The sequence below is a fragment of the Girardinichthys multiradiatus genome, chromosome 8 (assembly GCF_021462225.1).
Source record: "Girardinichthys multiradiatus isolate DD_20200921_A chromosome 8, DD_fGirMul_XY1, whole genome shotgun sequence".
Taxonomy (NCBI): domain Eukaryota; kingdom Metazoa; phylum Chordata; class Actinopteri; order Cyprinodontiformes; family Goodeidae; genus Girardinichthys; species Girardinichthys multiradiatus.
Window position 1 is genome coordinate 4,556,679 of NC_061801.1, and position 22,322 is coordinate 4,579,000.

Genomic DNA, 22,322 nt, shown 5'->3' on the forward strand with positions numbered 1-22,322 from the left:
TTTTATTGGTCGGATGAAATATGCTAATTTTGTGAGATAGGAATTTTGGGTTTTCATGAGCTGTATGCCAAAATCATCCGTATTAAGACAATAAAAGACCTGAAATATTTCAGTTAGTGTGCAATGAATCTAAAATATATGAAAGTTAAATTTTCATCATGACATTATAGAAAATAATGAACTTTATCACAATATGCTAATATTTTGAGAAGGACCTGTATATATATAGCGCCAATTCACAATACATGTCATCTCAAGGCACTTCACAAAGTCAGTTCAATCGAATCATACAGATTTCAAGTCATTTACATACATTCCAATTAATCCTAACTATTGAACATTGCAGTCAGACACATCGATCTGCTCAAGAATGCACCACCAAATCTGCATTTTTATTTCGCACCGTGATCCCAGGACCAAATCTACCTTTCAACGCTCCTCCCCCACCAGCTGTGCAAACAGCAGGCTCTGCTCATCTGTCCAGTTTGGTTTTCTCTAATGTTTTGTCCCCATTTTGTTTTGTTCATTTCACCAAATCAAACTTATTTATACAATAAAATGCTGACAGCTGAGTGTTCATGTTAATATCAAATAGAGGAAGTAGGAAAATGACCAGCATGGAAAGCACAACAATAAGCAAATCAAAAATAATGAGCATGTTAAAAAGGTTCAAACATTTTGATGCTGTGTGACAATTAATTTAATTACGCTAAGTTTCATTATCATAATTTACACATTTTGAATCCAGTCTAAATTATATGATCTCTCTCCATTGATTACTAGGAGCTCATTTATTTTACTTGTTTGTTTTTTGTAACAACAATTGACAGCTCTTAGAAGACAGCATCACACCTAGAAACTGGATCAAACACACCTTTTCACTAAGATAAAAGTTTCTGTCATCTCCTCACTCACAGCAGCTAGCGGAATCACTCTTGAGCTGAGACTCCTTGGTAGGATTTTTTAGGCTAAGTTAGGAGCTCTCTGAGAGGACTGATATCTTTGAGAATAAGGGTCCAACAAAACAGTAAAACAACCTTTCTAGGTTTCAGAATAGGTCACCGTCAAATTTAGTGCCTACTAAGAAGCGGGACCTAACTACTAATGGTAACATATTTTTATAAGTGTTCACCAGAATCAGAATTGTGTGCAACACCAGTGCTGTGTCGAGACAAGTTTCATCGTCAAGATGTTTCCAAGATGCTACCAATTTGACTCAGCCAACGTGTGATTTACCACACAGTGTTTTATGGGCACAGGTGATAACTTATGGTGCATTCAAGTACATCAATCAACAAAATGCAATGAATGAACAAAAGAGAAATCTAAACCAAAATAATATTTGGTGTGACCACCCTTTGCCTTCAAAACAGCATCAATTCTTCTAGGTAAACCTGCACAATGTTTTTGAAGGAACTCGACTGGTAGGTTGTTCCAAACATCTTGGAGAACTAAACACAGATCTTCTGTGGATGTAGGTTTTTTTCACATCCTTCTGTCTCTTCATGTAATCCCAGACACACTCGATGATGTTGAGATCAGGGCTCTGTGGGGTCCATACCATTACTTCCAGTAACTCCTGTTCTTCTTTATGCTGAAGATAGTTCTTAATGACTTTGGCTGTATGTTTGGGTTTGCTTATTTCGCATTTAGTAAATTGATAAAAATAAACAATTTATATTTCTGAAACCTTCTTTGTTTACAGGATTTTTCACACCTGCCTAAAACATTCGCACAGTACTGTATCTGACCAAAACTTAATAGCACAATCTTAATTAATAGTAAATCAAGAACACGTGGTGTAAGTGCAGGTCTTTCATATGGCAGCTTCTGTTTTGAATTATAAGGAAGTTAAACTGACTGTCGAGCAAAATGGACAGAAGCACCACATAAGTCAGCTTGAAATTAGACTGGACGGACTGACAATGTTCATTATGTGCAGCAAATGTCCAGGATGCTATATCTGCTTCAGCACACTTATTGTCTTTGTTATGTTCGTGTTGGAAAAAACAAATAATTTTCTTTTGCTCCGGCACTATTAAAGTGGCTCTGATCACATCTCTGCACATACAGGTTGCTTGTTCTGTTTATACTTCACCATTAAACACTCCCACAGACCCATGCTTGCCAAGTAGTGGTCAAAGCAAAATACATCCAATTATCACAGTCTATTGCCATTCCAACACATTTTGTGATTTTTGTTACTAAGGAAAAATATTGTGTTCTACATAAGAAGGAAAGCAGCGGATCACATTGAATGTCAAGTCTTATTTCGTCTTCTTTAAGCTTCTTGGGCCTCTATGTGACAATAAGAAACAGACACAGATACAAAAACGCTTGGCCAAGAATAGCTACAAAGGACAAAATAAATACAGAAAAAACATGTCAAACATGTTTTCTAGAATTGCGCCGCTCAAGGTGGCAGCAGGTTGGAGTAGCTCTGTTACTTTTGATTCTGATTTATTCTTTTTTGGGAACTATTCCTCTTGTGGTGGATACAGTTGATTTTTTTTGGATGACTGTCCACTCCAGTGTCGGATGCTGTGCAGCTTGGAGGATTTTTCTTAATACTTTCTATTTTTGGACATTTGTTATGATGCATTGCCATGGCAACGGGGTTGTTTCTTACAACCGGGATCAGCTGATTAATATCTCAAAAGCTCAAATAATACTTCAGCTACAACCCCAAATCCCTGATGAGTTGAAAAGGTGGATGCAGGGCAGGAGCTAAGAGAGAGAGAAGGAGGAAGTTCAAACCATCTCTTCCGTCGATTTTGATGAGCAATGTGAGATCCTTGGGAAACAAGTTGGATGAACTCCAAGCCCTACAAAGGACCCAGCCAGAGTACCGGGCATGCAGTATCATGTGTTTTACTGAGACATGGCTGCAGGATCATATCCTCGACTCCAGCGTCTCTCTGCTGGGCTTTTTAACCAAACGAGCAGACAGAGATTTAAAGAGGAGCGGCAAATGTAAAGGAGGTGGACTGGCAGTACTTGTGAACAACAGATGGTGTAATCCAGGACATGTTACTGTGAAGTGTCATCTCTGCAGTCTAGATATTGAACTGTTGGCAGTAAGTTTTTGTCCATATTATTTACCCAGAGAGTTCACCAGTGTTATTTTGGCAACAGTTTACATTCCACCTTCCGCTGTTGCCGACACTGCATGTGATGCCATCAGCTCAGTTGTTGCTAAGCTACAGACACAAAACCCCAATGCTTTTGTGGCAATTTCTGGTGATTTTAACCATGCTTCACTCTCTGCTACACTTCCAACGTTTCAACAATTAGTCAGCTGCTCTACCAGAGAAAACAAAACATTGGATTTGTTTTATGCAAATGTCAAGGACTCATACATCCCTACAGCAAGACCTCCTCTAGGCAAATCAGATCACAATCTTGTTTTTCTCTGCTCGAAATATAAGACCCTTGTTCAGGGGCAACCTGTAATAAAGAGGACTGTGAGAAAATGGTCACAGGAAGCTGAAGAAGCTCTGCAAGGTTGCTTTGAGGCTACAGACTGGGATGCACTGTGCCAGCCACATGGAGAGGACATCAATGCCATGATTGAGTGTGTAACCGACTATATAAACTTCTGTGTGGATAACATCATCCCCACCAGAACCGTGAGATGCTTCCCCAATAATAAACCTTGGATCACCAGTGACCTGAAGGACCTGCTTAACAAGAAAAAAAGAGCCTTCAGAGAGGGAGACAGAGAATTATTGAGGATTATACAGAAGCAACTTAAAGTCAAGATAAGAGACAGCAAGGAGGTGTACATGAAGAAGCTGGAGAGCAAGCTCCAGCAAAACAATAGGCTTCAAGCAGAAGGATGATCAGACCGATGGAGGTCTGGACAGAGCCAATGAACTCAACACATTCTTCAATAGGTTCAGTTCAGAAACAAGCTTTGCATCCTCCTCTCCTGCTCACAGCCAAACAGACATTCCACCTTCCTTTGATCCACAGGACCCACAGCTGTCCAGTAACACCTCACATTTTTTATCTTCCACCTCAGCCCTAGACCCTTCTGCTTCTACATGTTTGCCTTCAACCATATCAGAAGATGCTGATGCTTCCTTTGCTTCCCCCTTCCACCTGTGTGTCTCAAGTGAAGATGCAACTGGAGAGACTGAATCGGAATAATGCTGCAGGTCCAGATCATGTCAGCCCTAGAATCCTGAAGGCCTGTGCAGAGCAGCTCTGTGGGATTCTGCAGCACCTCTTCAACCTTAGCCTGGCCCAGAAGAAGGTTCCAGTGTTGTGGTAGACTTGTTCCGGTACCAAAGAAAACTCACCCATCAGTCCTCAATGACTATAGACCTGTTGCCCTGACATCTCACATCATGAAGGTCCTAGACAGACCCCTGTTGGCACACCTGAGTAAGCAAACAGTAAACCATCAGGACCCCCTTCAGTTTGCTTATCGCTGTGGAGTTGGAGTTGAAGATGCCATCATACACCTGCTTCAACAAACCCAATGTCATCTGGACAAAGCCAGTAGCACTGTGAGGATCATGTTCTTCGATTTCTCCAGTGCATTTAATACAATCCAACCTGATTTGCTTTGTCAGAAACTCCAGAAGACTCAGGTGGAGGCCTCAACAATCTCCTGGATCAAAGACTACCTGACAAACAGACCACAGTTTGTGAGACTGAAGGGTTGTGAGTCTAACCAGGTAGTCAGCAACACAGGAGCACCACAGGGGACTGTACTCTCACCATTCCTTTTCACTCTGTACACCTCAGACTTCCAGTACAAGACAGACTCCTGTCATCTGCAGAAATACTCGGATGATTCTGCAGTCGTGGGGTGGATCAGAGATGGACAAGAAGCTGAGTACAGGAAGGTGGTGGACCGCTTTGTGGCATGGTGTGGAAACAATCATCTCATTTTGAACGTGACTAAAACAAAGGAAATGATTGTAGATTTTAAGAGAAACAGGAATAAGTCAAAAACTATTTCTATCATGGGAGAAGAAGTGGAGGTGGTGGAGGAGTATAAATACCTCGGTGTTCACCTGGACAACAGACTAGAGTGGAGATGCAACTGTGAAGCCATCTACAAGAAGGGACAGAGCAGACTGTACTTCTTGAGGAAGCTTAGGGTCTTTGGTGTTTGCAGCAAGATGCTGCATATCTTCTATAAGTCTGTTGTGGAAAGTGTGATCTCTTCTGTCATCATCTGCTGGGGAAGCAGCATCAGAGTCAGGGACTTAAAAAAGCTCAACAAGCTGATAAAAAAGGCTGGCTCTGTTCTGGGGACTCCTCTGGAACCTCTGTAGATCATTGTGGAAAGACGGATTCTTCATAAAATGAAGAACATTATGGAGAACACTGAGCATCCTCTTCATGAGACTGTCCTACAACAACAGAGTGTCTTCAGTCAGAGGCTTCTTCAGATCTGCTGTAAGACGGAGTGCTACAGAAGATCCTTCCTGCCCACAGCTATCAGCATCTACAACGGCTCTTTGAGGAAACCCTCATAATGAGCTACAACAACATTTAATTTCCCTTTGGGATTAATAAAGTATTTTTGAATTGAATTGAAGAAGGGACAGAGTAGACTGTACTTCTTGAGGAAGCTTAGGTCCTTTGGTGTTTGCAGCAAGATGCTGCATATCTTCTATAAGTCTGTTGTGGAAAGTGTGATCTCTTCTACCATCATCTGCTGGGGAAGCAGCATCAGAGCCAGGGACTTAAAAAAGCTCAACAAGCTGATAAAAAAGGCTGGCTCTGTTCTGGGGACTCCTCTGGAGATCATTGTGGAAAGGCGGATTCTTCATAAAATGAAGAACATTATGGAGAACCCTGAGCATCCTCTTCATGAGACTGTCCTACAACAACAGTGTCTTCAGTCATAGGCTTCTTCAGACCTGCTGTAAGACGGAGCGCTACAGGAGATCCTTCCTGCCCACAGCCATCAGCAGCTACAATGGCTCTTTGAGGAAATCTTCATAATATGAGCTATAACAACATTTAATTTCCCTTTGGGATCAATAAAGTATTTTGGAATTGAATTGAATGATAATAATTGCCTACAAGGTGCAAAGGCTAACCCTAACCCTGTTGAATATTCTGCTTCCACAGAGTGTACATTAATAACACTTAAAAAATATGCTGACAAAAAATCAGATTGTATGATGTACCAGCATTTCAAAAAGTGGTATGGCCAGATTTAATCAATTAACAAAACCAATTCATAAAAGTAAAAGTTTTTAAAATGGTCAAGGATGTTATACAGGACGATTGAATAAGAGATTGTCTAGTTTACTGCTTCACTTAAATGCACCATGGAGTTAAAATGCAGCCGTAAAGCGCTGTGTAGAGGCGCAACTGTTGGAAAGAAATATCTGGACTGGATAAATGGACTCGACACCACATCAGTAAACATTCTGAAAATAGCGAATTTCAGCTCAACTCAGTCAAAAGCGCCACAAAAATCTCGCTTCGTAATATAGCCAAGTATTACTCAAGGCTCAAACACCTTTTCCGGAATATGAGGACACAGGCCTGCTGGGAGCTAACACATTAGAAAACTCCAAAAGATTTCAAACTGGGAAATATGAATTAGATATGTGAAATCTGTATGTGCACACCAGCAATTCTAGCCGATAAACTGATTAAAAAAGTAACATTACCTCATAAAATGCTTGTACCATTTCCACCAACACCCATTGCTGCCCGGAAGCCATGTTCCGCTTCAGCTGCTTCTTCTTTGGGAATCAGCATCACTAAGTTTCACTACTGCCTCTCTCTGGTTCACAACTTTATTACAGACTCACCATAGTGAAATAACAAATATTTTCGCTATAAAATTATTTTAAGAGTTTTTTTCAATTGTTTTTCTCGATTTTTTAAAAACACTTTGCACATATGTTTAACTAAACATCAAATTATCATGACTTTAAATATAAACACAAAAATCATCACCTTATCAAATCATCATCAAAACGCTTTAACACTCAGATTTTAAAGATCATTTAACTATTTGAGTCAAATTTATATTTGAAATAAATAACGATTATTTATTTAATATTATAAATATTTTAAATAATATCAAAACGCTTAAATAATCAAAACGCTTTAAGACTCAGATTTTAAAGATCATTTAACTAATTGAATCAAATTAATATTTGAAATAAATAACGATTATTTATGTAATAATATTATAAATATTTTAAATAATATTAGTTGGCACAAATATAACTGGTCCTTACCCACCTATTTATTATTCCATTGAACATTTCAGCAGAAAGCCTACAATGGAGTGAATTCATTCTCAGCGGTTATATAATGTTTAAGGCATTGTATACCTCGGTGCTACCAGTTAAACAAAGGAGTTCGATGTCTAAAATAAACGAAACCAACTCCGCCCGCTCCAGAACGGCTGGGTATTCGTCGGCCATAATTCCCAACGTACCCAAAGGTTAAAGTTGAAAGAAGACATTGCGTCATGTTACTCCATTGGCTAGCAGCACAAAACGTAACATTTTCAGCAAGCCGCCATGTTAGAAAGTCTGCCCCTTCTTTCATTCAATTAGGAAAAGACTGTATGTACTTTAAGGATATACGCGGTAGTTGAGAGCTTTAATCTAACCCATCACATTTATTCAAACGTCAAATTTGTTTTGTCAGGATTTGGCTCTTACATTGATTTACCCGCACTAAACAATGTCGACTGCAACTCCAATTGGCCATAGAGGCACGTGCGGCAGCGCCACACCGCTAAGTCCGACCAGAATAACCAGGCTGCAGGAAAAACAGCAGCTTCGAGACCTCAACGACCGCCTGGCTGTTTACATCGATAAAGTCCGTAGTTTAGAGTCTGAGAACGACATACTCCATCTGCAGATTAGTGAGAAAGAAGAAATTAGAAGTCGGGAGATCGGTGGTCTGAAAGCACTTTATGAGACCGAACTAGCCGACGCCAGGAGGAGTTTGGATGACTCCTCCAAGGAGCGGGCCTGGCTGCAGATCGAGTTGGGAAATGTCAAAGTCGATCATGAACAGCTTCAGCAGAAGTATGCTTTCAACATGTCATTCTGTTTAAACGTTGATTTTCAAGCCACTTTGTATTCACGTTGCAAGTAATGCCGTTTGCACTGGGCACTTCATCTGAGTGCAGCCCATGGTAGAACCGTTTCAGATTGTATTGCCCTTTAGTTTAAAATTTGCCTCTACCTCATAGGGTAAGTTATTGATTGTATGGCGGGCGCAAGCGGCATTCAAAAAAGACTTATTGGTATTTCATTGTTAAGAGTAAATAGTAACAGAAAGTTGCCTCTACCTCATAGGGTAAGTTATTGATTGTATGGTGGGCGCAAGCGGCATTCAGATAAGACTTAATGGTATTTCATTATTAAGAGTAAATAGTAACAGAAAGTTGCTTAAATGCATTTTTATCGCAAATACTGAATAAGCGCATTCTGCCCGATGCGCATTTCTGTTTACAGCACCCATTTGTTACCATACACCACTTTGTATCTCGATATTGTCTTAAACCTGACGGCAGCAATTGTTGTACAAGCAGTTGTTGAGAGAAGTGCTGTAGAAGAGCTGGATAAAGAAGGCCTTTACGGTTTGTTATAAGCTACATTTTCAGAATTGAAATGATATGCCATAATAACAATTGTTTACTATTGTATGAATATTTTCTTTTTATTCTGTTAATTTCACCTCTGTGTAACTGGCTTTCTGCTCAGACATATGGCATTGATAGTGTTGTCTGGGGTGGCAGGTGTGCAGCTGTTGCATGGTGTTTAATCGAGGAACTATTGTATATGACCTCATGTATTTGGCAGTAGATCTCACGTTTAAGGAAATACTGTTTGGTATGCGTTTGGGTTTTTTTATTGGTTGACCTTATTTCTTTAAGGTGTCCTGTAGGTCACTTTATATCACAGTTGCACATTGTCACTTCTAGACTAACCTAAAATCAGTTAGATTTATCTGCTATACACTAACATGGCTGTTGTGCAGGAGTGGATAAAATGCACACTGCAATGGGGTGAAACTCTTAACTCATGGATTTTTCTTAGCAGTGCATATATTACAAAGGTACTAACATTTAAGTCCAAACTCAATAATACAGAAAACAGGTTTCACATTACAAATATTGTTTAGAAAGAGATGAAACTAAACTGGAAAACCCATTTGTAAAAAGAAATAACTACCCTCCATGATGCAGTAGTTTGTAGAACCAGCTTTAGGAGCTATTACTTGCCAACTTCGGTATGACCTGTCACTCTCTCATATCATTGTAGGACAGGGGTGTCCAACTCCAATCCTAATGGGACAGGGCCATACAAGGTTTAGGTAAAATAATTTTTCCCACTCATCTTTTCAAAACTACAGCAATGCACAGAGGGTTGCAGGTGCCCATCTCTATCAAGAAGTTTGGCACAGCATATATGCATATCATATCATCTGCAAACAGTTGTATTACATGTTCGTGACCTTGAATATTCAATTCAAAATTACTTTATTAATCCCAAAGGGAAATTAAATGTTGTTGTAGCTCATTATGAGGGTTTCCTCAAAGAGCCGTTGTAGATGCTGATAGCTGTGGGCAGGAAGGATCTCCTGTAGCACTCCGTCTTACAGCAGATCTGAAGAAGCCTCTGACTGAAGACACTCTGTTGTTGTAGGACAGTCTCATGAAGAGGATGCTCAGTGTTCTCCATAATGTTCTTCATTTTATGAAGAATCCGTCTTTCCACAATGATCTACAGAGGTTCCAGAGGAGTCCCCAGAACAGAGCCAGCCTTTTTTATCAGCTTGTTGAGCTTTTTTAAGTCCCTGACTCTGATGCTGCTTCCCCAGCAGATGATGACAGAAGAGATCACACTTTCCACAACAGACTTATAGAAGATATGCAGCATCTTGCTGCAAACACCAAAGACCCTAAGCTTCCTCAAGAAGTACAGTCTGCTCTGTCCCTTCTTGTAGATGGCTTCACAGTTGCATCTCCACTCTAGTCTGTTGTCCAGGTGAACACCGAGGTATTTATACTCCTCCACCACCTCCACTTCTTCTCCCATGATAGAAATAGTTTTTGACTTATTCCTGTTTCTCTTAAAATCTACAATCATTTCCTTTGTTTTAGTCACGTTCAAAATGAGATGATTGTTTCCACACCATGCCACAAAGCGGTCCACCACCTTCCTGTACTCAGCTTCTTGTCCATCTCTGATCCACCCCACGACTGCAGAATCATCCGAGTATTTCTGCAGATGACAGGAGTCTGTCTTGTACTGGAAGTCTGAGGTGTACAGAGTGAAAAGGAATGGTGAGAGTACGGTCCCCTGTGGTGCTCCTGTGCTGCTGACTACCTGGTTAGACTCACAACCCTTCAGTCTCACAAACTGTGGTCTGTTTGTCAGGTAGTCTTTGATCCAGGAGATTGTTGAGGCCTCCACCTGAGTCTTCTGGAGTTTCTGACAAAGCAAATCAGGTTGGATTGTATTAAATGCACTGGAGAAATCAAAGAACATGATCCTCACAGTGCTACTGGTTTTGTCCAGATGACAGTGGGTTTGTTGAAGCAGGTGTATGATGGCAACTCCAACTCCACAGCGATAAGCAAACTGAAGGGGGTCCTGATGGTTTACTGTTTGCTTACTCAGGTGGGCCAACAGGAGTCTCTCTAGGACCTTCATGATGTGAGATGTCAGGGCAACAGGTCTATAGTCATTGAGGACTGATGGGTGAGTTTTCTTTGGTACCGGAACAAGTCTACCACAACACTGGAACCTTCTTCTGGGCCAGGCTAAGGTTGAAGAGGTGCTGCAGAATCCCACAGAGCTGCTCTGCACAGGCCTTCAGGATTCTAGGGCTGACATGATCTGGACCTGCAGCATTATTCCGATTCAGTCTCTCCAGTTGCATCTTCACTTGAGACACACAGGTGGAAGGGGGAAGCAAAGGAAGCATCAGCATCTTCTGATATGGTTGAAGGCAAACATGTAGAAGCAGAAGGGTCTAGGGCTGAGGTGGAAGATAAAACAATGTGAGGTGTTACTGGACAGCTGTGGGTCCTGTGGGTCAAAGGAAGGTGGAATGTCTGTTTGGCTGTGAGCAGGAGAGGAGGATGCGAAGCTTGCTTCTGAACTGAACCTATTGAAGAATGTGTTCAGTTCATTGGCTCTGTCCAGACCTCCATCGGTCTGATCATCCTTCTGCTTGAAGCCTGTGATCTTCATCCCTGTCCACACATCTCTGATATTGTTTTGCTAGAGCTTGCTCTCCAACTTCTTCTTGTACACCTCCTTGCTGTCTCTTATCTTGACTTTAAGTTGCTTCTGTATACTCCTCAATAATTCTCTGTCTCCCTCTCTGAAGGCTGTTTTTTTTATTGTTAAGCAGGTCCTTCAGGTCACTGGTGATCCAAGGTTTGTTATTGGGGAAGCATCTCACGGTTCTGGTGGGGATGATGTTATCCACACAGAAGTTTATATAGTCGGTTACACACTCAATCATGGCATTGATGTCCTCTCCATGTGGCTGGCACAGTGCATCCCAGTCTGTAGCCTCAAAGCAACCTTGCAGAGCTTCTTCAGCTTCCTGTGACCATTTTCTCACAGTCCTCTTTATTACAGGTTGCCTCTGAACAAGGGGCTTATATTTCGAGCAGAGAAAAACAAGATTGTGATCTGATTTGCCTAGAGGAGGTCTTGCTGTAGAGATGTATGAGTCCTTGACATTTGCATAAAACAAATCCAATGTTTTATTTTCTCTGGTAGAGCAGCTGACAAACTGTTGAAATGTTGGAAGTGTAGCAGAGAGTGAAGCATGGTTAAAATCACCAGAAATTGCCACAAAAGCATTGGGGTTTTGTGTCTGTAGCTTAGCAACAACTGAGCTGATGGCATCACATGCAGTGTCGGCAACAGCGGAAGGTGGAACGTAAACTGTTGCCAAAATAACACTGGTGAACTCTCTGGGTAAATAATATGGACAAAAACTTACTTAATGGCACACAAAAAAAAAGTTGTGTGTTTTAAGGGACAGCAGACTGAATAAAAAAGTTCTAAAAATGCATCAGATAGTTCAAGAAGAAACAAATCAGACATCAGCCAAGACTGACAAATTTTAATGCACTGACTACTCAGTATCGCGTTATAATTTAAAGTGACACAAGAAACACTGTATTTCCATGTACTTTGCCAAGAACAGTATTTAGGATCTAACCATATGTAGTAAATATTTAGTGACAAAATTTAGCAACAGCACTGAAGCTGCAGAGCTCCAGACGGAACATAAAATCCATAGTTGCTGGGTTCAGAACAGTCTTTTTGAATGAGAAATAAGTGATTTCTTATAGGGATTCAGGAAGTTGCTGATCTCTTTGTTTTTGCTGTTAACGACAAAATATTCATACATTTTTATCATTTCATGTGTTGTTGATGTTGTCCATACAGTCTATATGCATTGTGTTCACATATAAGGGGCAAAAATAGAGGGATATTGGACATTTCATAAACATGGCACCTGTAACAAACTGACCTCACCTATCTCTCTCTACCAGCTACATTAAAAAAGAGGCAGAGGCAGCAGCAGATCTGGCCAGACTGAAGGACTTTGAGGCTCAGCTGAATGGCAAAGAAGCAATGCTGGCTTCTGCACTGTCTGAGAAAAGGGGCCTAGAAAGCACTCTAACTAAACTGCAGGAAAAGCTTCAGGAGGTAAAACCATGAATAAAATAATTCTTTTCTTTGAGTTTGGATTTTTCACTTCCATTCAACAACGTACACATCACAGTTTTGTTTCCTTTCAGATGGAGACAGGTCTTGCTCAGGCCAAAAAGCAGCTTGCTGATGAGATGCTCATGCGTATTGACTTGGAAAACCGTTGTCAGAGTCTGACAGAAGAGATGGACTTCCGAAAGAGTATGCATGAAGAGGTGAGGATACGACTTGTTATGCCAAGGGAGAAGTCTGTGTGTATAAGTTCTCATACACGATTGTGTTTGGTGGGGTTTGACTTGTTTAACAGCAGCATTAATTAATTAAAATTCATTGAAGGTGTAAAGAACTCCAGCTGCACTGGTTACACTGATAAATTAGTTTGAGTTCATGTTTTATCGTTGCATCAATCAGAGCTATGGCGAACATCATTTTCTCTAGTCATGTAGTGCAGCCACTTGCCTACATCCATGTGCAATTATACAAGGTCTTGTATATGGCTTTCTTAATGCCTTTGGTGATGTAGGGGAAGGACAGTAGGACTAACTGTCCCTTGAGACAGAGATTTTCCAGACTTCCACACTTTGAGCCAAAGGCAACTAGCAACACTTAACAAATACATCTAAAAAAGAAATGATCTTGCATGTTGTTATGAACTCAGTTTTAATGTCAGTCTGTTGATGTTTTTCACACAGACTTATTAATGGAACGTTATGTGATTGTCAGAAATCCAGATGAAAATTTTGTTAAATCGTTGCTTTTGCTCAAAAAGCTAATGTATTTCTGGAATTGGAAAACTATAAATTATTTTGTAATAACTGTTTTACTTATTAAAGTCATTCCTCGCTGACATAAGTCTAATCTGGAAAGCCAACCTTTTCTAGCAAAGGTTACCATGGTGAAAGATCTAGGTAAGAAGTAAACTAGCTTTATCTACAGAAAATCCCAAACTAAATCTGCAGTTTTCTCTTATTAAATCACTTATAAGCTGTGTCCAGAATCAGGCACTGCATCCTCCATTGGCCACATTTGAAGGCACAGCGAGGCGATGCAGGCTGTCAAATTCAAAGGCTTCTCCAGATGCGGCTGACAAATGCCTCCCTTTCCCCAGATTTAAAGTAAGGGTCTGGTTTATCCTTCATGGCCCACCCTATCCCATGATTCATTGCGAGTATTTTTCCAAAGGTGTCCTTTCTAGCTGCACTGTCAGCTGACCAAGTGGTCCAGACTCACTATACCCATAGAGATGGCACATCAGTTTCAGACTTCGGGTGGCTTTCCCAAATTCATTATTTATGTCTTCCCAAACATGTTCATTTTTTTCTGGACATGTTCAAGTCCAAGTTTAATCAATCCACATTTTCCCCAACATGGAATTCAAATAATGTTCTCTTTATTTGGGGTGGGATTAAAAAAATGTATGAAATTGTTCAATGCCAATTCCATTTGGTTTTGTAAACTTGTAGATGTATTCTTCCAAATACTTTTCATTCCTCACTGGATCTTTCTATATTTAACCTTTTTCCCCACTTTTCTTATATAATCAGTTCACTGACTGTTATTAAGTGCTGAAGAGTCCTTTTAACCTCCCATCATGCACTTAGTTGATTAAATCTATCATGACATTATCCACAGTGGACAGTTTATCTGATTTCTTTATTTTGATAATCTCTTGCTATTAGATATTTAAAGAATTCATGTTTATTTAGGTCACATTTATCTCTTTATTTTCTGGAAACTTCCCAGTCCTCCTCCTTTCCCTAACGCCCTCCATGTTGTGATTCCTTTTGTTGTCCAGTGTATAAAACCATGATCATAGTAATTAGATTTAGGTCTGCTGTCATGCGATACCGACATTAGTATACTTGGATCCTTTTTAAATTTTTACCATTATGTACCTTATTTTCTTAAAAAATTTAGCTGTTGTAGACATATTTGGGTTAGGCCCTAAGTGGATGTATCCCAGCTGTGTTGAGATAATCTTCTACTTTGGTCAGGGAAGTTTTATGTAGTGAAGGAGACTTGAGAGTATTTAACTCCGAGTTTTGTTCTTCCCCAAAATTATCAAGATATTCTGTTTTCCTTTTCCTGAAATTTGTATTTTGTATATTAATTGTTTATGCTTAAACTGGATGTAGTAATGTATTTTTTGTTTCCATTTTTCAACTAATTCTAAAGCTAGTGTAATGCATCTTCATCTATTTTTGTTGTGACATCAGAATTGGTTTTGTATATAAATCTGACTGCCTTTCAGGTGAAGCTATATATAATCTCTATACTTGTTGTTGGTGTGTAATTTATTGCCAAATTTTATTTTATATCCAGACCAATTTCAAATTTATTTAAAAAACCCATCAGAGCTGGAAGAGACTGATTTGGTTGTTGAAGATAACGCCATATGCTAAACGACCTATCTTATGCTCCATGTTATTTACAGCATATTAATGCCTCTTTAATACTTTATTTTAATACCATATAGAGAACAGCATTGTTTTTTTTCAATTGTGTCATACAACTTGCTTATTTTCAAGCCGACTGAGGGCAAGAGAACGTTTTCCAGAAAGAATGACAGAAGTGTTCATTGTGAAAGGACCAGCAGGTATGCTCAGATGACTGATTTAATGTTATTATCTTACTGTCACTACGCAAAAATTACCACTAAAAACAAACCTGTGTGACTACATTTCATTTTTGAATAGAGGTATGAAAGATTAGGGTGGTGCTAAAACCTTTGAGGCAAAACATCTGGATTTAGATAAATTCAGTAGGGGGTTTTCATTAATGTCACTGAAGTCGCCGGTCCACCATCGATTGGTATAAGTCGTTACAGCCTCCTGATAAGGCCATGTACCTCAAGAAAATTGCGGTCATCAACGAGGTGGATCCATATGGTTTGTTTAGCGCAAATCCGGACAATTGGCTATGTTTAACTATTTGAACTATTTTTTCCACAGCTGAGACATAGGCAAAACTCCATAATAAGTTCAATATTGCCTTTTATAGGATAGTTACATAATAGTTATATTACTAGATAATACATTTGCAGTATAACAGTAAAGGTAAATTGCAGCCTACATCTAGCCGGTCAAGGAGTGAGAGCGCAGCTTACTGAAGTAGGTCACAGCGCTGAGTGCTGGGTGGCAGTACTGATCAGCTCATGGTCTTGGCAGACAACTTTCCAGAATATTATTACAATAAATATAGACTTTTATTTACCTGTCACAAAATGTGCACTGCAACAGTGAGGTTTAAGCCATCCAAATCCGCCCTGGATATCCGATTCAGCCACAGTAGTTGACGTTGGGTACTCAGTGTTTTTGTTTTCTCACGCTGATTTTCTATCACGGCTGGCAGACGATAGACTAAATGTTGGTTTTGACCACCACGTGCAGCACAACCCACAATTAAGCAAGTTTTCCCCATAGTTAAATTAAATGGTCTGGAGTTTTCCTGCACTGATCAATCTAAAACAATGAAAACAGCCTGCAGCTGCCACCCAAGATGGCGATTGCGAAGTGCGGTCACATGACCGCAACGTCATGTGACGATCCCCCATTAATTAGCAAGGTTTTGTTTTGGCCTCTTAATGCATGATCTTTAATGCCAGGGAGGCTTTCGATGTTTTGACATTGTTCAAAATAACACATTAAATTGTTAAAAGGAACAACTGAACTTTAATTGTATCATATGCTGCTTTTACACATACCTGCCTATTAAGTGTGTGTGTGTATGCATGCATGACTGTAGCTCAGTGGGAAGTAGTCATATGCAATCTTAAAGTTGTGGGTTTGATTCCATCTTCCCCCTGCCACATGTTGATGTGCCCCTGGGCATATCCGTGTATGAATGTGTGTGAGTAGTGAGCACGATTGGTTGTACAACGCTTGGAACGGTGAGTATGATTTACTATAAAGTGCTGTATATATTTAGTCCATTTAACATTTATAGTATGTGGTAGAGTGGTGCAAAATATCTAATCGCAATCGTCATCACAATATTAATGCATCATAATCGCAAAGGAATGCTTGATTGCAATATTTAACAGGATATCATCTTACAAACGCTATGCATTCAAACTCTATAATATTTAATATTATTGACCTTTTTGACATTGTGGACAAACTAAAGTAAAAAAGAAAATATGTCTTGTACAGAATTTGCAGAGAGTTCCCAGTGAAAGAGGTTGAGATCCAGTGACTTCAAGTAATCATGACAAATGAACACAATTAAAATGTTCCCTTTGTATTATCCTACATAAAGATAGAACTCTGTGACCTATGCCTAGATCACAACCCTTCTAACACTGACTCATTCCTGCTTTGTGCTTTAGGAAGTCAAAGAGGCCCGACACCGGTATGAAACCCGACTGGTGGAGGTGGATTCTGGCCGGAAGGAAGAGTATGAAAATAAACTGACTCAGGCCCTGGATGACATGAGGGCCCAGAATCAAGAGCAGATCCTGATCTATAAGGATAACATGGAGAGCACCTATAGAGTTAAAGTATGAACACACACCCACTGCATCAGTGCCATGTTACCATGGTAATTTGAATATGAACCGGGTAGTAGTGGCTCTGTCTCGAAGCAAGAACATGTAATTCACTTTTTTTCTAACGGTGTCCTGTCTGGCAGAGTAGCGCTCAGAATTGTTGTCTGGGTGGCAAGAAGAAGCCCAACAAATTTACTTTAACAAGTGGAGCATTACGGCTAACTCTTTAATTCTCTGCTTGATATTTTTAAAAAAAACTTTATTAGAAACTGCTTTGGGATTATTTCAATTGTTACGGAGACAGAAACGAAAAGGAAAAAATAAGAAGCACGAAAGAGACAGAGGTGGGGCAAAAAGGAAAAAGGAAGAGAAGGAGAAAAGAATGGAGAGAAAGAAGGATGAAGAGATTACAAGATAACACCCTGCTTGCTTCTACAGGTCCTTCTCAAAATATTAGCATATGGTGATAAAGTTCGTTATTTTCTATAATGTCATGATGAAAATTTAACATTCATATATTTTAGATTCATTGCACACTAACTGAAATATTTCATGTCTTTTATTGTCTTAATACGGATGATTTTGGCATACAGCTCATGAAAACCCAAAATTCCTATCTCACAAAATTAGCATATCATTAAAAGGGTCTCTAAACGAGCTATGAACCTAATCATCTGAATCAACGAGTTAACTCTAAACACCTGCAAAAGATTCTTGAGGCCTTTAAAACTCCCAGCCTGGTTCATCACTCAAAACCCCAATCATGGGTAAGACTGCCGACCTGACTGCTGTCCAGAAGGCCACTATTGACACCCTCAAGCAAGAGGGTAAGACACTGAAAGAAATTTCTAAACGAATAGGCTGTTCCCAGAGAGCTGTATCAAGGCACCTCAGTGGGAAGTCTGTGGGAAGGAAAAAGTGTGGCAGAAAACGCTTCACAACGAGAAGAGGTGACCGGACCCTGAGGAAGATTGTGGAGAAGGGCCGATTCCAGACCTTGGGGGACCTGCGGAAGCAGTGGACTGAGTCTGGAGTAGAAACATCCAGAGCCACCGTGCACAGGCGTGTGCAGGAAATGGGCTACAGGTGTTGCATTCCCCAGGTCAAGCCACTTTTGAACCAGAAACAGCGGCAGAAGCGCCTGACCTGGGCTACAGAGAAGCAGCATTGGACTGTTGCTCAGTGGTCAAAGTACTTTTTTCGGATGAAAGCAAATTCTGCATGTCCTTCGGAAATCAAGGTGCCAGAGTCTGGAGGAAGACTGGGGAGAAGGAAATGCCAAAATGCCAGAGGTCCAGTGTCAAGTACCCACAGTCAGTGATGGTCTGGGGTGCCGTGTCAGCTGCTGGTGTTGGTCCACTGTGTTTTATCAAGGGCAGGGTCAATGCATCTAGCTATCAGGAGATTTTGGAGCACTTCATGCTTCCATCTGCTGAAAAGCTTTATGGAGATGAAGATTTCATTTTTCAGCATGACCTGGCACCTGCTCACAGTGCCAAAACCACTGGTAAATGGTTTACTGACCATGGTATCACTGTGCTCAATTGGCCTGCCAACTCTCCTGACCTGAACCCCATAGAGAATCTGTGGGATATTGTGAAGAGAACGTTGAGAGACTCAAGATCCAACACTCTGGATGAGCTAAAGGCCGCTATCGAAGCATCCTGGCCTCCATAAGACCTCAGCAGTGCCACAGGCTGATTGCCTCCATGCAGTCATTTCTGCAAATGGATTCCCGACCAAGTATTGAGTGCATAACTGTACATGATTATTTGAAGGTTGACGTTTTTTGTATTAAAAACACTTTTCTTTTATTGGTCGGATGAAATATGCTAATTCTGTGAGATAGGAATTTTGGGTTTTCATGAGCTGTATGCCAAAATCATCCGTATTAAGACAATAAAAGACCTGAAATATTTTAGTTAGTGTGCAATGAATCTAAAATATATGAATGTTAAATTTTCATCATGACATGGAAAATAATGAACTTTATCACAATATGCTAATATTTTGAGAAGGACCTGTACACCTGATGAAACATAAAATAACCGCATTGTTACCAAAAAGTGCATTGTACTTATAAATGCAAGATGTATTTAGTGGTAACTGCGGCTCAATATAGAGCAATTGTATATCTGTTAAAACCTGAATCTAAACACCTGTGGGTCTGAGTGAGTGTTTTCTATTAAAAATATGCAATAGTGAGTGTGAGGAGCCACAGACCTGCCCCCCTGGACCTGAGACAGACACGGAGCAGATCTGAGCCATAGACATCCAAAGGTTTCCCAGAGCACAGGAACCCCAAGAGAACCATCACCAGGACCGCAACCCTCCCAGAGAAGAGCATGGGAGAGTTCCAGGGGAACCACTTGGCAGCCACAGTGCAAAAGCCCCAAGAAGCTGCAGCAACGAGCCCACAGGCCTCGCAGGCAGCCTTCTACGCCAGAGCAGATCCAGCCATGGACCCAGAGACCCGAGATCCCGGGACACATCATTCCCAAACAGAGGCCCAACAGAGTCCAGGGGCCCATGCCCTGGCAAGCAGCACTGTGAGGGAGCTGGCGCATACCAAAGCACCCAGCCCCGGATTCAGAGAACCACAAGTATACCAGCAGGGAGAGACTCCAGCCACCAGCAGGTAGTGTGGCGGGGAGGAAATAGGCCCCACATTTGATGGGGGGGCCTAAACTCATCCAATAGAGGCTGCAGCCCAGAACCTAACCTGACACAATAACAAGCACATGCAGTCACAATCACACATTCCCACCCTCATGTGTACACATAAGAAAACTCACACCCAACGTAAAGACAAACAACAATAGACTCACACACACTCCCCATACATACTCTATACTCCCTGGTCCAGGGGCCGATGCCCCGTACGGGCCACCGGACCCAGGAGGTGGTCCTCTTCCCACTTGGGGTGGGGACAGGCAGACGGCCCCCAGCACCAGCGACCCCTTGCCCCGGTCCCCAATGACCCATATCCGGAGAAGGGGCAATATAAAAAAGAGGGGTCTACCTGGTCCAAACGAGCCCGCCAACCAGAGCCGCCACACGATGAAACAGTCCTAATCCCCCAATGAATTCTGATCTCAACCCCATGAGCCCCCCCAGCCCCCATGAACCCCAACATGATATTCATTAAAGTGCATTACATTCAGGACATGTAATGCACTTTAACTGTTGAGGCAATACCAGTCATGGTTCTGAACTGGGAATGGGTATTTATTGTATTGTTTATCACATAAAAAAGAGATAAAAATTGTAATTTATCAAAACGATGAGCTTTCAGGACGATGTTGAGAAACCCTGAAATCTGACATTATTGATTTGATTATGTTACTGTTGATGATGGAACTATTTTCCCTTCGGGTTTGTTCAATGAGATCATCAATTAATATGACAATATTATAATTTATTATTGCATGCTGCTTAAAGGCACTATTGGTCTTAGTAAAACAGCACTACTGAATAAAGGGTATATTTATTTTTAAAAGCAATATTTCTGTTTGTGGGGCATGGTGATGGCTTTATTGCCCAGAAAAACTTTTCACACCCTTTATCGTTATGCCAGTAACTTTTCACACACATTGTTTATTTTTGGTATAATAAGGGTTTCCGCTGAATCAGTGGTGTTGGGTTAAATTTAAATAATTTGAATATATTCTGAAATAGATGATTTATATAATAGGACCCTAGAATTGGTAGTGGATGTATCTATTTGCCATGATTGTAGCTGATAAAGTAACTAAGATCTCATGAGACAATAAGGATTTGCTCTGAGTAGTAAAGTTCAACTTCTTCTGGTACAAACACTGTAGTAAATAAACTATTTGCTTGCTACAGTACCACTTGTTATGATTTCTGCAGTATGTGGAAAAAACCTGTTTAAATCCTTCCACTTACAAGCTGACTGACAACAATCTGAGGTAAAACTGCACGTTTCTTGAGAACAACAAACCCACTTGCATTTTACAAACTTCCTCCTTTTCAGGAAGTGGCTAACATCTTTCAGTTCCTCTTTCAGGTTGAGAAGTTGACACTGTGTCGCTGTGTTGACTCTCAAATTGTGTTTTCTTTCTTCAGCTCGAAGACTTGTATCGTTTATCTGAGATGAACGGAGCATCAGCTAACATGGCCCGAGAGGAGCTCAGAGAGTCTGCCCTCAGGATAGAGAGCCTGAGTACTCAGTTGGCAGGACTACAGAAAGAGGTAGAAATTTTCGATCTTCTCACCTTCCTATTTTTAAGAGATGTTCCCTGAGCAGCGCTGATTAAAATGAGAAATGATTACCGTCTCACTTCAATTCAATTCAGTTTTATTTATATAGCGCCAATTCACAACACATGATGTTGTCTCAAGGCACATCACAACAGTCAGGGACATACATTCCAATTAATTCTAACAATTGAACAGTGCAGTCGGAGTTAGCTTTTTATTCAAATTGGATAAAATGTTTTTCTATCTAAGGAAACCCAGCAGATTGCATCCAGTCAGTGACCAGCATTCCCTCCTCCCAGATGAGCATGTAGAAACAGTGGACAGTCACTGGCATTGACTTTGCAGCAATCCCTCATATTGAGCATGCATGTAGCGACAGCGGAGAGGAAAAACTCCCTTTTAACAGGAAGAAACCTCCAGCAGAACCAGGCTCAGTGTGAGCGGCCATCTGCCACGACTGACTGGGGGTTTGAGAGAACAGAGCAGAGACACAAAAAGAACACAGAAGCACTGATCCAGCAGTACTTTCTATGGGAAGGAAACGTAAATGTTAATGGATGTAGCTCCTTTAGTCGTTTCACCTAGAAAGAAAGAACAGATAAACTCTGAGCCAGTTTTCAAGGTTAGAGTCTGAAAGAGGGCACATAGAGTTTGTTACAGTTAAGCTCAGTCAATCGCCATGTCTAGGAGAGAGAAAGGGTTAAACACTAAAAGACAGGGCTATGTGGATCATCGGTAGAGGGTGAGCATTAAGTTGTTGCCAGCAGAAGCTTGGACGATTCCCCTCTCCAGAAAGGTGTCACAGGTAGACAGAGCCAGGCCAGGTGTAGCTTCTAGGAAGTGAATAGAGAGAACAACAGACTTGTCCTACTATAATAACTTAGATTTATCTTAAAGATGGCAAATATGAAAATATA

At 40.7% G+C, this 22,322-nt stretch overlaps 2 protein-coding genes across 7 annotated transcripts in view; one reads left to right on the plus strand and one right to left on the minus strand.

Moving 5' to 3' along the window:
• sptlc1 (serine palmitoyltransferase, long chain base subunit 1) overlaps nucleotides 1-6,751 on the minus strand; it is a 67,045-nt gene extending 60,294 nt beyond the window's left edge. For 5 of the 6 annotated variants that reach the window (XR_007039367.1, XM_047373258.1, XM_047373254.1 and 2 more), the window contains exon 1: nucleotides 6,648-6,751. Coding sequence is in view for 5 of the 6 variants with exons in the window: in XM_047373258.1 (XP_047229214.1) it covers nucleotides 6,648-6,701 (54 nt within the window). In the remaining variant the exon portion in view is untranslated. The remainder of the gene's footprint in view (nucleotides 1-6,647) is intronic. The other variant, XM_047373256.1, reaches the window with a different exon arrangement.
• Nucleotides 6,752-7,487: 736 nt separating this feature from the next.
• Nucleotides 7,488-22,322, plus strand: part of lmnb1 (lamin B1) — a 33,781-nt gene continuing 18,946 nt past the window's right edge. The window contains exons 1-5 of the mRNA XM_047373252.1: nucleotides 7,488-8,030; nucleotides 12,536-12,692; nucleotides 12,785-12,910; nucleotides 17,023-17,193; nucleotides 21,271-21,396. Of these exons, the coding sequence (XP_047229208.1) occupies nucleotides 7,681-8,030; nucleotides 12,536-12,692; nucleotides 12,785-12,910; nucleotides 17,023-17,193; nucleotides 21,271-21,396 (930 nt within the window). The 5' untranslated portion in view covers nucleotides 7,488-7,680. The remainder of the gene's footprint in view (nucleotides 8,031-12,535; nucleotides 12,693-12,784; nucleotides 12,911-17,022; nucleotides 17,194-21,270; nucleotides 21,397-22,322) is intronic.